General features: G+C 43.2%; 1 protein-coding gene across 1 annotated transcript in view; it reads right to left on the reverse strand.

The window, feature by feature from the left end:
• Positions 1 to 858: 858 nt before the first annotated feature.
• Positions 859 to 16,445, reverse strand: part of LOC124711977 (myb-binding protein 1A-like) — a 104,262-nt gene continuing 88,675 nt past the window's right edge. Inside the window, exons 16-17 of the mRNA XM_047242259.1 lie at positions 12,911 to 13,182; positions 859 to 1,911 (exon numbers count right to left, since the gene is read on the reverse strand). Of these exons, the coding sequence (XP_047098215.1) occupies positions 1,383 to 1,911; positions 12,911 to 13,182 (801 nt within the window). The 3' untranslated portion in view covers positions 859 to 1,382. The remainder of the gene's footprint in view (positions 1,912 to 12,910; positions 13,183 to 16,445) is intronic.

A 16,445-nucleotide genomic window follows, 5' to 3' on the forward strand; every position in this document is an offset into this window, starting at 1 on the left:
CCAAAGGCTGATGTAGAGCATACAGGTCAGAGCTGTCTTCACTGTGTGCATACCGTGAAGTGGGAGATTTAGAAGTGATTCAATCTTCAATCTCATTTTACATTCAAATGGCACATTTCTCAACACAGGTTTCTTATGAAACCTTTATATACTAAATGCTCTCTACAACATCTAGAAGCCTATAACAAGAACTGTGAAACTCCCTATATAATCTAATCTCACTTTAATATTTCAGTGCTCTTAACTTTCATTTTCAGCCTGCTTTGTCTTTAACACTACGTGGGTACTATTACCTTTAATATTTGATGCTAATTCTGATACCTTACCATGGATGTGCCTGTAGTTACCACATTAATTTTTTCCTCTTTTTTACCTACAAGGACATAATACTCCTCTGAGAGTGACACGGATGATTTTTCTCCAGTTACTGAAGGTAACTCAACATTTATTCTATGGAGGGGTTCCTCCAACCTAAATATGACAATGTTCACAAAACATGTACTACACAAACAATCACTTCCTTTGTATAGTACATGCCTGATCTACTGAGAGCAGGTGCTAAAATTCTCCACTTGATAGCAAATGTTCACAATGTAGCATCTGAGACTGACTGAAACATCTGCATCTTTGGGTTAAGCCCTCCATTAAACCCTCCACTTGGTTCTCTAATCACTAAGTAAGTATTCTATATGACACAAAAAAGTTTCAAGAGAGAAAGATTAGTCCCTTAGACTAATCATCCAGAAAATACACACTTCATTATATGCCACAATTACTGAAGTTCACATGTGACTGTTTTGTCATTCCCTTATCTTTTGTAAGAATTAATTTGGTCATTTGAATGACTCCAATTTACAATGTTATATAAAAAAATTCAATGCATGTATTTCAGTCATCATATGTATACAGTTATTAACAGCTACTGGAAACAGTATATCAACAAAAATACTTATCTCACATACATACAAAAATGTACAATATCACATACTGCTGCTTTTCAAACAGTAACAACCACATACAACAGTAAACATTGCTGAAACAAATAACAAGAATTTCTTTAGGTATGGCAATTTCTCCATACACGCTGAATGACTATTCAGCATTTCCCCTCTAATTCCAACTTCCTCAAAATGTGAGAACAAATCATGAAAATTACTGATGTAGTAATAACGACAAATAGTTGCACTAAAACAATTTATGATGTCCTCAGATAACCAGCAATTAAAACCATCAGTCTGTTATTCCAGAATGAGATTTGAACTAAGTTTACAGAATCGGGAAAGTATGGAATGGAAATTGGCGATTGATACGGTCTTTGTGAATGCCACACTATGTTTTTTAGTCATTTATTACACCTTCTGTTATTCATTAGGAGTATATATTCACAATTCAGTCACATCAATTTTCTTCTTTTTTCTGTTCACAGATTCACTTACACTCTTTTCTTTGTGTTTTCGTTTCTTTATGCTTAGCTCAACATTATCTAGTGAAGAATCCATGCCATCCACATGCCCATTTTGGATGATCTTGTAACTGCCCTTCACTAAAATGTTCTTCGCTTCATCGTCGTCAGTTTTAATTTCTGCAATGTCAATGCCAGAAAATGTAACATTGTCCATCCCTTCTGACACTGCATTTAAACGTAACTGCTTTGACTCCTTTTTCATTAATGCTTTATTTTTTGAATGTTTCCTTTTCTTCTTTTCTTTCTTTTTTGACAGTTTCACAGCACTTCCAGCTTCATCATCTTCACTGCTTCCTCCTTGATTACTGTCATTTTCTGAGGGTTCATCAACATCATCTTTGTTTACGTAATCAAGTTCTTGTGTATGCTTTTCAACTTCCTCCTTGATTTTATCCACAAAAACTCCATTTGGCTTTTCTTCTTTCTGTTTAGTAGCTTTTTTCGCACTGGAAATAAGATGAAAAGATAATTAAAATTTTTAAGATGATATTATCATCTTCAACTGTTAGCAACCAAAAATGGATGGCTTTTAGAAAACTGTATGACTGCAAAACCCTGCCAAGAAAAGATTAAAACATTAAAATCTCTTTTGAATAGTATCTCTAAACAACAAAACTGTGTCAAATGAGGAAACTACTACAGCCTTACTGAACCCATATCCAAGATATGGCAATGAACCAGAGAAAAATGGATATTGTGCAAATATTTAGCGTAATCTGTCTTTTTACTACCATAAGATGGTCTGCTGTTTGACTAAACCTAAAAACCTATAGTGACATACATATATTGTGCCAAATCATCCATTTTCAGTAAGTCATTCTTTATTCAGTTAGTAATGAAAATTTTGAACATGGCTACAGCTTTAACAGCAATGAAAATTTTGAAAATTTTAAGCATAATCAGAGCAAGATAATCAATAACCACTTTAAAGGTTCATAGCACATGCTGTTATGTTTAGGAATAGGTGGTTATGAAAGTTCACTAATAACAATGTTTTTCTGTTTGATGCGCCCGACTCTAATGGAATAAAAAATTAATAGAGGTGTGGATGTCATAAGGTGGCAAGATGTGAGGTACAAGTTAGAAAGCAGGTGTGTGAACTGCAGAGAAAGACAGAGAATAGTTCGCCATGGAGTGAAGTCTGGTGCATGCATTTGCAGACAGCAGCACACACGAAGGTGAAGGGGCATGAATTGGGAGTGGGTGATAGGACAGAAGGGCAAAAATTGTTTGGTGGAGGGTGTGGGGACAGGAAGTTACCATAGGTCGAGGTTGTGGTGATTTCAAGAGCAGGGAATGTGTTCTAAGGATAACTCCCACCTCCACAGTTCAGAAAAGCTTATGGAGGAGGGAAGACTTCAGGTTGCACAGGTTATGCAGTAGACATTGAAATCCCCAATGTAATGTTCAACTGCATGTTGTGCCTCAGAGTGGTCCACTTTGCTTCAGGCCACAGTTTGGCGATGGCCATTATCGTAGTGGGTAGCTTGTTGGTAGTCATACCAATATAAAAAGCTATGCAGCATGCTGATATACAACATATACGAACACACAAAAACTTCTTTGAAGTACATATGTGGCACAGCCCACGTCACCCTACTATGTCAACTTGTTTATGGTCCATCTACAGTAACCCAAACAACCCAGGACTGAAACAACTGAACCACATCTTCGTCAGGGCTTTAATTATTTTTCATCATGCCCTGAAATGAGGACCAGCTTAATCACGATCCTTTCCACCCCTCCTAAAGTGGTTTCCCATCGACCAACCAACTTCCACAACATCGAAGTCCATCCCTATGCTACCCTCAACCCGTTGCCACAAGGATCATATCCTGTGAAGCACCCATGTACAAAACCTGCCCAGTTCATACACCTAGGACTTCTCATTCCAGTCTATTCACTGCTTTATCTTACCCCATCAGAGGCGGGGTCATCGGTGAATGCATCCGTGCAATATGAGGGCTGTTCAAATAATTTTGGAACTTTGTCCAAAAAATGTTTCTACACTTAACTTTTACTTATTGTATACTGTCTCCTTCAAAATACTCTCCTCCACAATTGCTAAACTGCTCCCGATGCTGCTTCCTCTTCCTGATGCAATCTTGGTACGCCTTTTGCTATACCCCGTGAAGCCCTCATTTGCAAATTTTATTTTCTCACATCTATGATTGCAAATTTTCATCTTTTCAATGGGGTTTTCAACTTCGGACACAATAAAATGTCTGCAGGGGCCAGGTCTGGAATGTCCGGAGGATGAAGCATCACAGTGATTTCGTTTCTCATGCAATAATCATTCACATACAGGGATGAATGTGCACATTCGTTATCATGTTGGAAGAGCCATGAATTGTCTCACCACATTTCAAGTCATTTCCTTCTCACATTTTCTCACAGGCATGGCAGCATGTCCCGAAAGTACCATCGATTAACAGTTTGTCCCTGTGGTACGAGTTCATGATGAACTAATCCTTCAACGTCAAAGAAAACTATCAGCATGACTTTGATATCTGACCTGAAGAGCTTTCTTTGCTCTTGGAGAACCATTCCCAACCCATCATGAAGATGGAATCTTGGTTTCAATATCGTAACTGTAGATCCAAGTCTCATCACCAGTTACAATTCTCTTAAGGAACATCTCATTCTCATTTGCATGATCCAAATGTTCTCCGCAGAATGCAAGGCAGAGGTCTTTCTGGTCTTAAGTTATTAGCCTTGGGGTGAACTTGGCTGGAACACAATGCATTCCACGATGCTGTGTCAAGATTTCATGACATGATCCAACTGAAATGTAACATCCTTTTGCCATCTCTTTAGTCAGTCTTCAATTAGCATGCACAATTCCACTGACGTTCCTGACATGAGCATAACTGGTAGGACTGCTGATATTTTTTAAAATACCGGAAATCTGATACATCGACATTTAAAAAAATATCATTATTGGCTCTCAATATATAGAAAAAAGTATCGAGAAATCGCCGGAAGAAATATAGACGTACAGCCTATAAAAATATCTGCTGCACATTGTAAATATACTGCCGGTTTTAGAGCTGTATATTGATTTATTATGAGATATTATGTACATCAACAAGCTAGCAGCCTGCCTATCCCCCTCAGAGCAAGAACTGAAAGGAAAATGATGCACGTTCACGCTTGGCGATAAACACTTTGCTAACAATTCAAAAATTCATATGTATTCAAGTGCAAATCAAAAATGTACAAGCTTTATACCAATGAAAAGAGGAAATTTCAATTTTTTTCATAACATTTGACATCAATTAAAAAAAATTATTAACTTTTAATAATTTGTAATTAATTAATTTTTAATACTTATTTAATAATTAGAAATGTAATAAACGTTCAATGTGGCCATTGACTGCATGGCAAACAACAATATGGTAGCCAAACTCATCTCACATGTGCGAAAGTGTATCTGCTGCTACTGAGTGGACAGCACCAGTGATCCGGTTCTACAGATCATTCAGATTAATTACAAGTTATTAAATTTATTACACTGATATCAAACATTATGAAAAAAAACTCTGAAACTTCCTCTTTTCATTGGTATAAATCTTCTTCATTTTGGATTTGTTCTTGACCTGACCGAGGGTCTTCTTTAACTTCCGGCCATTTCTATACCGTGTCAACTATTCGTAACACCGAGTACGGCTTAAGCACTCATCACTGTAGGCTTCCTGCACTCTGTAAAGGTTTTCTTGAGTTTCAAGCAAAATCTAATGCACGCACATTACTCCTCTACCATCTCAAAATTCACAAACTGTGCAACACAACATTCTACTCAATACAGTACTGAACAGTAACTAACAGACGTGCAACAATAAAATTTCCGGCAGTTGCACATTAAACGCAGGCGTTTGCAGGGACTCCAACCACATTTTGCTCGAACACACTGCTAGCGCAAAATTACGAATGTTGTAGAACTTTTTTAATTGACCTCATATACTAGCAGCTATGCTGCAGTCACTTCACAGTTTTTTATATAGGTACGACTACCAACCACCTGTTCACTAGGATTTTTTTTTCTTTTTTTTTGTGGTTTTAGGGCGCACAACTTCAACGGTCATTAGCGCCCAGACTACGTTAGGAATGCACCGCGAGTCACAAGTTTAAAACAGCAACGAAACGGAAAACACGATAAAAGACAGACTGACAGGCATAGGATTAAAAAAAAAAAAAAAAAAAAACAGCATAATCAAATGTCCTTAGAGAGGGTTGTCAAGTTGATAAAATGAAGAATGCGAGCAGCTGCTCGTGGGTCATCCGCTAAAATGGCATCTAGAGTACATGGCAGGCCAAGATCAAGACGCAGTGTGTTAAAATCCGGACAGGATGTTAAAATGTGGCAGACCGTCAACAATTGCCCACATGGGCAGAACGGCGTCGGCGCAGCCGTCAGCAGATGGCGATGGCTGAACCGGCAGTGTCCAATTCGTAACCGGGCCAAAACTACCTCCTCCCGCCGAGAAGGGCGTGAGGAGGACGTCCAAGCCGCGGGAAGAGGTTTCAAGGCCCGAAGCTTGTGGTCTGTAAGTGCAGCCCAATCGGCATGCCACAGCGATAAAATGCGCCGACAAATGACCCTGCTACAATCTGACGAAGGGACACAACAAGAAGCTGTCCGAGGCTGGAGGACCGCAGCCTTGGCCGCGGCATCTGCAGCTTCGTTCCCAGGGATACCGACATGGCCAGGAACCCACATAAAGCTAACCGGAGAACCGACGTCCACCAGCTGCTGAAGAGAGCGTTGGATCCGGTGCACGAAAGGGTGAACCGGGTACGGATCACTGAGGCTCTGGATGGCGCTCAGGGAATCGGAGCAGATGACATATGCAGAATGTCGGTGGCGGCAGACGTAAAGAACAGCTTGTTAGAGGGCAAAGAGCTCAGCTGTGAAGACCGAACAATGGCCATGGAGCCGGTATTTGAAACTTTGTGCCCCGACAATAAAAGAACACCTGACCCCGTCATTGGTCTTAGAGCCATCTGTATAAATGAAGGTCATATTAATGAACTTCGAACGAAGTTCGACAAAACGGGAGTGGTAGACTGAACCGGGGGTAACCTCCGCTGGGAGCGAGCTGAGGTCAAGGTGAACGCGAACCTGAGCCTGGAGCCAAGGTGGCGTGTGGCTCTCACCCACTCGAAAGGTTGCAGGGAATGAAAAATTAAGGTGTTGAAGGAGGCGACGAAAGCAAACTCCAGGGGGTAGCAGGGCAGAGACATACAACCCGTATTGACGGTCGAGAGAGTCGTCAAAAAAGGAACGATAAGACGGGTGGTCGGGCATTGCCAGTAGCCGACAGGCATACCGACAAAGCAGTATATCGCGCCGGTAGAGGAGTGGCAATTCACCAGTGTCAGCATGAAGACTCTCGGCAGGACTAGTATAAAACGCTCCAAGCGCAAGTCGTAAACCCAGTTGTTGTCTGGAGTTGAGGTGGCATAAGATGGATGGCCGTGCAGAGGAGTATACGAAGCTCCCATAATCCAGCTTGGAGCGGACGATCGACCGATATAGGCGAGGTAGGACGGTTCGATCCGCTCCCCACGACATACCACTGAGATCACGGAGGACATTTAGAGAACGGGTACAACGGGCAGCCAAATATGACACATGTGGAAGCCAGCTAAGTTTCCTGTCAAATGTAAGACCTAAAAATTTTGTTGTCTCCACGAATGGGAGAGCAACGGGACTGAGTCGTAAGGACGGTGGGAGAAACTCTTTGTAGCGCCAGAAGTTAATACAGACCGTCTTCTTGGCAGAAAAACGGAGGCCATTGGCGACACTCCAGGAGTAAAGACGGTCAAGAGAACGCTGAAGACAGCGCTCCAGGAAACATGTACGCTGCGCGCTGCAATAGATGGTAAAATCGTCCACGAAAAGTGAGCCTGATACATCAGCTGGGAGGCAATCCATTATTGGATTGATCGCTATGGCGAAGAGAGCGACGCTCAAAACTGAGCCCTGTGGCACCCCATTCTCCTGGCGAAAGGTGTCTGACAGGACAGAACCCACACGTACCCTGAACTGTCGATCCATTAAAAAGAAACGAATAAAAAGAGGGATGTGACCGCGAAGGCCCCATGTATGCATGGTGCGGAGAATGCCCGCCCTCCAACAGGTGTCGTAAGCCTTCTCCAAATCAAAGAACACAGCCGCGGTCGGGCGCTTCCGCAAGAAGTTATTCATAATGAAGGTCGACAAAGTAACCAGATGGTCAACAGCAGAGCAGCGCCTACGAAATCCACATTGTACATTGGTAAGTAGGCGTCGAGACTCGAGCAGCCAAACCAAACGGGAGTTAACCATTCGCTCCATCACTTTACAGACACAGCTGGTAAGCGAGATGGGTCGATAACTGGAAGGCAAGTGCTTGTCCTTCCCCGGCTTAGGGATCGGGACAACAATAGACTCGCGCCAGCATGCGGAAACATGTCCCTCAATCCAGATGCGATTGTAAGTACGAAGAAGAAAACCTTTACCCGCAGGAGAAAGGTTCTTCAGCATCTGAATATGAATAGAATCAGGCCCTGGAGCGGAGGACCACGATCGGCCAAGTGCGTTTTCGAGTTCCCTCATGGTGAATGGGGCATTATAACGTTCACGATTCAAGGAGCGGAAGTTAGGTGGCCTAGCCTCCTCTGCCTGTTTGCGGGAGAGGAAGGCAGGGTGGTAATGAGCGGAGCTCGAAACCTCTGCGAAAAAGCGGCCGAAGGCATTGGAGACAGCCTCAGGGGCCACAAGGACGTCATTCGCGACTGTCAAGCCAGAAACTGGTGAGTGGACCTTAGTGCCAGACAGCCGGCGCAGGCTACCCCAGACAACAGAAGAAGGAGTAAAACTGTTGAAGGTGCTTGTGAAAGTAGCCCAGCTGGCTTTCTTGCTTTCTTTAATAATACGACGACACTGTGCACGTAATCGTTTATAATTGATACAATTCGCTACAGTAGGGTGGCGTTTAAAGGTGCGTAAAGCACGTCGACGAGCACGTAAAGCGTCTCTACATGCTGCAGTCCACCAGGGGACCGGTACGCGACGTGGAGAAGAAGTAGGGTGAGGGATGGAATATTCAGCAGCAGTGAGAATGACTTCCGTGAGGTGTGCGACCTGACGATCGCAGCTTGTGAAGGTTTGATCCTGAAAGGTCGCCCTGGAAGAGAAGAGCCCCCAGTCTGCTTTGGAGATGGTCCAACTAGATGAGCACGGAGAGGGGGTATGCTGCAGGAGATGGATAACACACGGGAAGTGTGTCGCTCGAATATGTATCAGAAAGTGCATACCACTCAAACCAGCATGCAAGTTGGGGAGTACATATAGAGAGGTCTAAATGGGAATAGGTGTGAGATGTGTCCGAAAGAAAAGTAGGGTCGCCAGTATTGAGGCAGAAAAGGTCTGCTAACAGGGAGCCCCTCGGACAGGATGCTGGAGAGCTCCAAAGGGGATGGTGGGCATTGAAGTCTCCAGTTAACAAAAATGGTGCAGGTAGCTGAGCAATAAGTTGCATCATGTCTGCCCTGGTAACGGCAGACAACGATGGAGTGTAAACGGTACAAATGGAAAATGTAAAAGTGGGGAGAGTAATTCGGATGGCAACTGCCTGCAGGCCGGTGTGCAACGTGATGGGATCATAGTAAATATCATCCCGGACCAGCAACATAACCCCTCCATGAGCCGGGATACCTACCACAGGGGGTAGGTCAAAACGCACAGAGGTGTAGTGTGCCAAGGCAATTTGATCGCATGGGCGTAGCTTCGTTTCCTGGAGGGCTACGACGAGCGGACGGTGCAAGCGCAGCAGCAACTTCAAGTCCTCTCGGTTGGAGCGAATGCTGCGAATATTCCAGTGAATAAGTGCCATCGTAAGAAGAAAAGGAAGATGAAAGCAGGGGTCACCTCGAAGGCCGCTGAGGGCCTGGCTTCGAGCGAGCACTGCCGCCGCTATCAGTAGGCGGACAGTCATCGTCCATTGGTTCTATAGGTTCATCGGCCATCTTGGTAAGATGGTCGGGAGGGGGAGCTTCCTCCGCCGGTGAACGGCCAGATGTTCGGCTACCAGTGGTGCGGCCAGGCGAAACAGATGACAGCCTGGGGCGGCAACCGCTGGATGGCGCAGGAGAAGAAATGCGCCGTGGCGGAGAAGGAGAACTGTGCTTCCTATGAGCCTTCTTGGAAGGTCGTTTGGTGGAAGTACCGGTCGATGGCTGGGAGGTCGAGGTACGTAGGAAGTCTGCACGGGACGGTTCCTTCTTGAAGGTCCGTGCATCTGACATCTGGGTCTTCGTCTTAGCAGAAGCTGATGAAGGGGCTGGTGTCTGTGGGGTGATGGGAGGAAGAGGAGACGTCGACCGCGCGATCTTAGCACTGGCCGAACGGACGACTGTGGTGCTGAAGGTCAGATCGCATGTCTGGGTTGCCACCTCCCTGGTAGTCCGAGGAGAGGCGAGGACAGTACTGTATTTCCCCGTTGGGAGCAGTGTGGGCTTCCTACTAGCCAATAGCTTGCGAGCAGCCGAGGTGGACACTTTCTCTCTGACCCAAATTTCTTGGATACAGCGTTCTTCCTTATAGACAGGACAGTCGCGGGAGGATGCTGCATGGTCACCCTGACAGTTCACACAACAAGGAGACGGAGGTGGACAGTCACCCTCATGGGCATCCCTGCCACAAGTGACACATTTAGCCGCAATGGAACAAGACTGTCGAGAGTGATTGAGACGCTGACACTGGTAGCAGCGCATATGTGTCGGGACATAGGGGCGAACAGAAATAACCTCGTAGCCCACCTTGATGCGCGATGGCAGCTTAACACTATCAAAGGTCAAGAAAAGTGTCCGGGTCGGTACAAGGTCATTGTTGACCTTTTTCATGACCCTATGGACAGCCGTCACGCAATGCTCAGCGAAGAAAGATTGAATCTCCTCGTCAGTCAATCCGTTGAGGCATCTAGTATAGACCACACCACGAGACGAATTCAAAGTTTGGTGAGCCTCCATCCGGACAGGGAACGTGTACAGGAGTGTGGCTCGAAGCAGTTTCTGTGCCTGAAAGGCGCTCTCAGTTTCTAGTAACAAGGTACCATTACGCAACCTCGTACAAGACTTAACAGTACCGGCTATGGCATCTACGCCCTTCTGGATAACGAAAGGGTTGACAGGGGAAAAATCCTTTCAGTCCTCAGATCGAGAAATGACGAGGAACTGTGGGGTAGGCAGTAGTACTTTTGTCACTGGGGGCTGGTCATGTTTCCGTTTGTGGGCAGAAGTCGAGAGAGAAGAAGAGAAATCCATTGTGGAGGAATCCCGCCAGAGATTGCCAGCGTCTCCGATGGCGCGCTCCTTCCTTATGGGGACCCTCTCAGAGGGCACTCCTGCCTTAGGTGAATGTTTACACCTCAGGTCACACCTCCTGAGAAAAAGACGGAGGTACTAATCGGCATGGTCAGAAAGTATTAGCTCAGGCAATCACCCCTCCCTGGGCCTGGCCTTTACCAGGGGGTACGTGCGTGCCTTACTTGTCTACCCAGGGCGGGGAATTACGCGTTACCCCGTCACCGGCTACGCATGGGTCGGCCTTCAGGCGCGCACAGGGAGGAAGGAAGAAGAAGAAAAAGAAGAGAGAGAGGGAGAGAGAGGACAGACTCTCTCAAATGCCGAGGCGGAGACCAGAGAAGGCAAGGAGAAGAAGGCAAGGGAAAGAGTAAGGAAGACAGTGAGATGGAGAAGAACAAAGAAAGGAACCAACCAAAGAAGGAAGAAACGAGAAGTGAAAAACCAAAAAGACCACAAATATAGGTCGTGGGACCGTCCGTCTCTGGACGCAGGCGCTAACTACCCCCTTGAGGGGGATGGACTCCTTTTAGTCGCCTCTTACGACAGGCAGGAAGACCTCGGGCCTATTCTAACCCCCGGACCTGCAGGGGGGTGTTCACTAGGATGAAAGGCCACAGTTTGGCAGAGCAAAGCAGACCACCCTGTGGCACAACATACAGCTGAACATAACATACTTGATTTCAATGGGTGCTTCACAACCCAGGCCATCTGTATTACTCCCCTGCACCACCAGCTTTTCTTGGTTGCATGGATGAGAGCCATCCTTACTACATATTCTCCACTTCCAAAATCATCCTGGCCTCAACAAACAGTATCTTACTGTTCCTACAACAGTAGTTCACTCCTCTGTCCCATCACCTCCTCCCAATTTACGTCCCCTCACCCTCACATGTGCTGCTCTCTGCCAAAACACCCACCATTCTTTTCCCTTTCTCTGCTCCTCTCCTTTTCTGCCCCACACTCCTTCCAAAGCCTCCCAGCACTGCATCTGGCAGTCTTGTTCTATCACCTAGTCCCTGCATGGTCCACCAGGCAACACTGACAACTCTGCCTCCTAACTGTACCCTGCTATCCCTATCCCTAGCCCAACCCACTCTAGATTGCTGCTGCCCCTCGATGCGACACAAGTTACATTCAGTCATAAATTTCATGTGATATCCCACGTGATTGTACTTCTGTTAGAAAGTGTTAGTGTGGTAGTGAGACATATGCTTTTTGGAGATCAAGGAATACTGCATTACATTCAACCCACACAGATCAGCTACTGGGCAGTGGCCTCTGTTCTGTGCTGCGTCTCAACCCTATGGCACAAGTCTAGGAAGTCACAGCTTAGCTTGTCACAGAACTTCTAAGTCTCTAGCTCAGACCTTCTAGATTCAGAACTAGGGACACCACCATCAGTTCTGGGGACAACGCTGCAGATGGCAAATTTCATTTAAATCCCATGAGCAATGCTGGCATTCTCAACTTCTTCTGTAACAGCAGAAATGATCCAAGCAGGACTTCAGAACCCACACAAGAAGCGTTGCTCATTCAACAAGCATCACAATGTTGAGCTAGTTGTACCATATTCTCTCAATTGTTGCTGGAACAGCCTCCGAGATCAAATGTCTTCACATGAGAAACTAGATTTTGTTTCACTTTAATTTTACACAGTATGCACCCGTCAGTGAGACTGTAGTCAATACAAGAATACACGAGTTGAACTAATCATCATATGAAGTTATCAGTGCAGTTATCTGATAGAACCAATCAACGGCTAGGCCCCGTTGATACAATACACACATGTAAACTTCAATATTATATTCAAATTAAGCTGTCTATTCAGCCTTTTGGCACGGTGTCGAATTCTCTGCCATTATTAAAAACTTCAACCTCAAGATAACCAAAGGTTTTAGTGTTAAACTGTCTGAAGTGGAACGAGGTGACAATACAGGTGCTAACTTGTCACTCAGATAACTTCAGTATTTATTATAGGAAGATTGGCATTACTGCCACAGAGTCATTCCCAACAACAGGGAACAACTTCTGCTTGTCTTCCACAGTGAGAGTTTTAATATCATTCAGCTCAGGTACTAGAAGATGAAATCTTACCTGATATTCAAAACATGGCATAATTTGTTGAATGCGGCTTTTGTATTTGTAGACATTTCTGCAGCCTCCTTGTACAATGTGAGAGCTGAGGCAACTGCCTGCCAATCAACACTATTCTTGACTTTGCACCTTTCATGCGTGTGTCTGATCAACAGCAATAATTTCAGCAATTCACACACAAATTTTTGTTTCACTCCCTGAGCTGTTAAGGCATCTTTGGCATCCCCTGCCGCATTTATCAGTGATGATGATTTTGCGAGCTGTATTAACATCTGAAAAGATATGTGTCAAAATTTTACAAACATTTGCAAAATATGAGGAGATTATAAAGTTTACACAATATAACTGAAAATGTCAAAGGCATGTAAATGTACTTAATAAGGGAACACAACTACTCTTTGTACAGAAGCACTATTGAATAGTGACCAATTCATAAAATTATCCTCATATACCTTTATACTACTACTCCTGTGTCAATTTACAAGGGTGTCCCTATACAACCATTGTTCAATGTTACATTCGTACGTGAATTGTTGTTTTTCCTCTTACAATCACTGTTATTCCACTATCATATTAAATACAACATAGATCAACATGAATTAACAATCACAGACTATCTTTTGTTTTTTGACCTATATAAATATTTTAATAACAAGTTTGTTTGCGTGGTCATCCTCCACAGCAAGCATAGAACTACTACTTGTTCTGTAAATAAAACTTCCTTTACCTGCCGCCACTTGATTTATGTATCCCAGATGCATTTCGCCTTCTTCTTGTTCTAAGGTGGCATCAGTGGGATGATTTGCTGATCTGCATTTCCTCTCATCTGGTCTAGAGGAAATGCATATCACCATATCATCCCACTGTTGATGCCTTAGAACAAGAAGATGGCGAAACGCACGTGGGATAAATAAAGTCACAGCAGGAAAAGGTGGTTTCACTTACAAAATAAGTAGTAATATTTTAATAATTGCACCATGAAATTGCTTTTGTGTAATGAACAGATAAGATACATGAAGTATTTGTGTGCTTTCATGTGGGAATCAACTGTGTTGGAAAAACCATTCTTTGGGCAACTGAACTATTCTCAGAAGTACTTGTTCTCACAACAGGCAGACTATTCTGTCACAACATGTGGTCCGCCTCTGATATACAGGGTGTCTCACGTAACTCTGTCACCTCAGATATCTCTGGAACAATAGATACTCAAAAATGGTTTTCACAAGCATGAACATATGGCATGGGCTTAGGAAACCAAATACTATGCAAAATTTTAAAATGTAAACAAATACTATTTTCAACAAAAACTTGTGTATTTTTAAATGGACACCCCCTATTTTTTCGTATGCAATGAAAAATCACAAAAATAATGGCATTGGTTGCATCACAATACATCAATTAAGTTGACACTTGAAAGAAATCAAGCGCACACAGGGTGTATACGTGGACAAGAAAAAAAAAATTCCCGGATTTTTCCCGGATCTCCCGGTTAAAAATACATTTTCTTCCGGGTGAAAATACACTTTTTCCATGTTAAGTGACAGTATACTTTCCGTCGGAACTGTAAAACTTACCAATCCTTTGAAAAGATACGGTTTTATACAGCAGTGTAGAATTTCTCGGCACTTTAGAAAGATCTTTGATAAGCAGCAACATGTACGCTGCAAATTTTCGTATTACGGAAGTATGAATTCTAATTTCGCCAACAGGAAAAGTTAATGGTTTAAGTTACTATACATAGTGTTGCTACAAGAAGAGCAAAGCTTTCGCATATAATATTTGTCTCTAAGATTAATAAGCTACAAGAGAAGCTAAGCTTTCACATATAATGTTGATCCATTTAGCGCATGTTACACTTTAAGATACATCATACAAATACGTCAGCAAAATTTTTAATACCGACATAAATCTCCGATCTTCCGGGCTCAAAAATCCTCTACATGGCTCGTCACCAAAGAGTTGATTTTTAAATGAGAGCAAACACTCTGCAATTTAAGAAATTCATCGTACATTCGCGCACATAGTTCATCTTGCGTAAAAGAAAATCTACTTTGAAAATAACGCTTTTCGAACGACAATTCGCAATATTTTCCTGCGACCTGTTAGAAATAGATTCATTTCAGAGAGCGCCAGATAAGAGGCATCATGCGCTTGCGCAGCTACGATGACGTAGGAAGCCAGTATGTTCATACATGTAAAACATTAAAAGATCTTTCTTACATTATGTCATTAAAAAAAAAAAAAAGACATCAGAGGATACTCCAAGAGCGCCGGAATTTCGTGAACCATACTAAAATGCATAGTTTGCCTTAAAGCGCACATTCGTATGTCCAGATTCACAATGACTTAGGCCTCGACCTGATATTAAGCTTTTCGGTATGGTTTTCGGGACGTAAATTTTCTTGGAGTACCAGTACTGTATTATCTCATGTTTGGTACTTTATTATGGCATAATGTCATACGTGCTAGAAGATGAAAACGTGCACTTGAAATGCAGCGAACAGTTAAAACTAGCCAATAGTGTGGAATTAAACACTTCATTTCAAATAAATTTACTGTCTCAGAGGAAATCTTAATAAAGGCCAAATTTCTTTAGCAAACCGACAAAAATAACTTTATTGTTCTGCAAGGCAATTGATACTTGACTGTCATAAAGGTGGAAATAAAGTAAAATCTAAAACTAGTAACATATTTAAGCCTTCCGTATTTATGTGAATGTATTTTAATTCACTTGATAGCTCCCAGCCACAGAAATCCGTCTCGTTTTCATTTGACGTGAGAGCAGTAAACGAAGAGGAAACAGAAAAATCACTAAATGTAAACACGGGTCATGTGGAGACTACCCCCCACCCCATCCCACTACAACTCAGACTGCTCTGCGCACGTCTTTCTGAAGAGTCTGATACATAAAACATATATCTTCGAGGAAATGTAAGACATGTTATTTGGTCTTTAGTGAGCTGAAGTGCAAAGCCACGCCTCTTCAAACAATATTCTTATACCGCACGTCACTGTATTGCACTCTGTGGAACTCAAATGTGTTTGCAATGTATGCCATCAAACTATTTCAGGACAATGGAAATTAAAATGTCCTGTAGTGCCTCTCCCGCTCACAGTCGGCCGGTTTGACATCCTGTCCCTCTAAAAAATAAAAATAAATGCAATTAATACTGGATGGGATTATTTGTAACTGGGAGAACAAGAACTCTTCAGAAAGTCTGGCCTTTTTATTGCCTATTAGCTAATAACTTGCTCTTCTGTGTCATATAGAATTAAATGTAGGATACCTAAAACCAGTAAAGACAAGAGACAGGCAAGACAGAACACATTTCTTCAGTCCTTAGGTCCTAACGATTTTTCTCTCTAATCTTGCTGCAGCTTTACATGGCGTGCTTTCCTTTCTGCGAAAGAACTATTACCTCATCAAAGTTCGTCAAACTTTTGCAACATGAAAAATCGAAATGTCATCGTCTAATACTGGAAAAGATGTTAATACATATAATACCCAAGACTGGTGTGGTTTCTCGATCTGATT

This window comes from Schistocerca piceifrons, chromosome 8 (genome assembly GCF_021461385.2).
Source record: "Schistocerca piceifrons isolate TAMUIC-IGC-003096 chromosome 8, iqSchPice1.1, whole genome shotgun sequence".
Lineage (NCBI taxonomy): Eukaryota > Metazoa > Arthropoda > Insecta > Orthoptera > Acrididae > Schistocerca > Schistocerca piceifrons.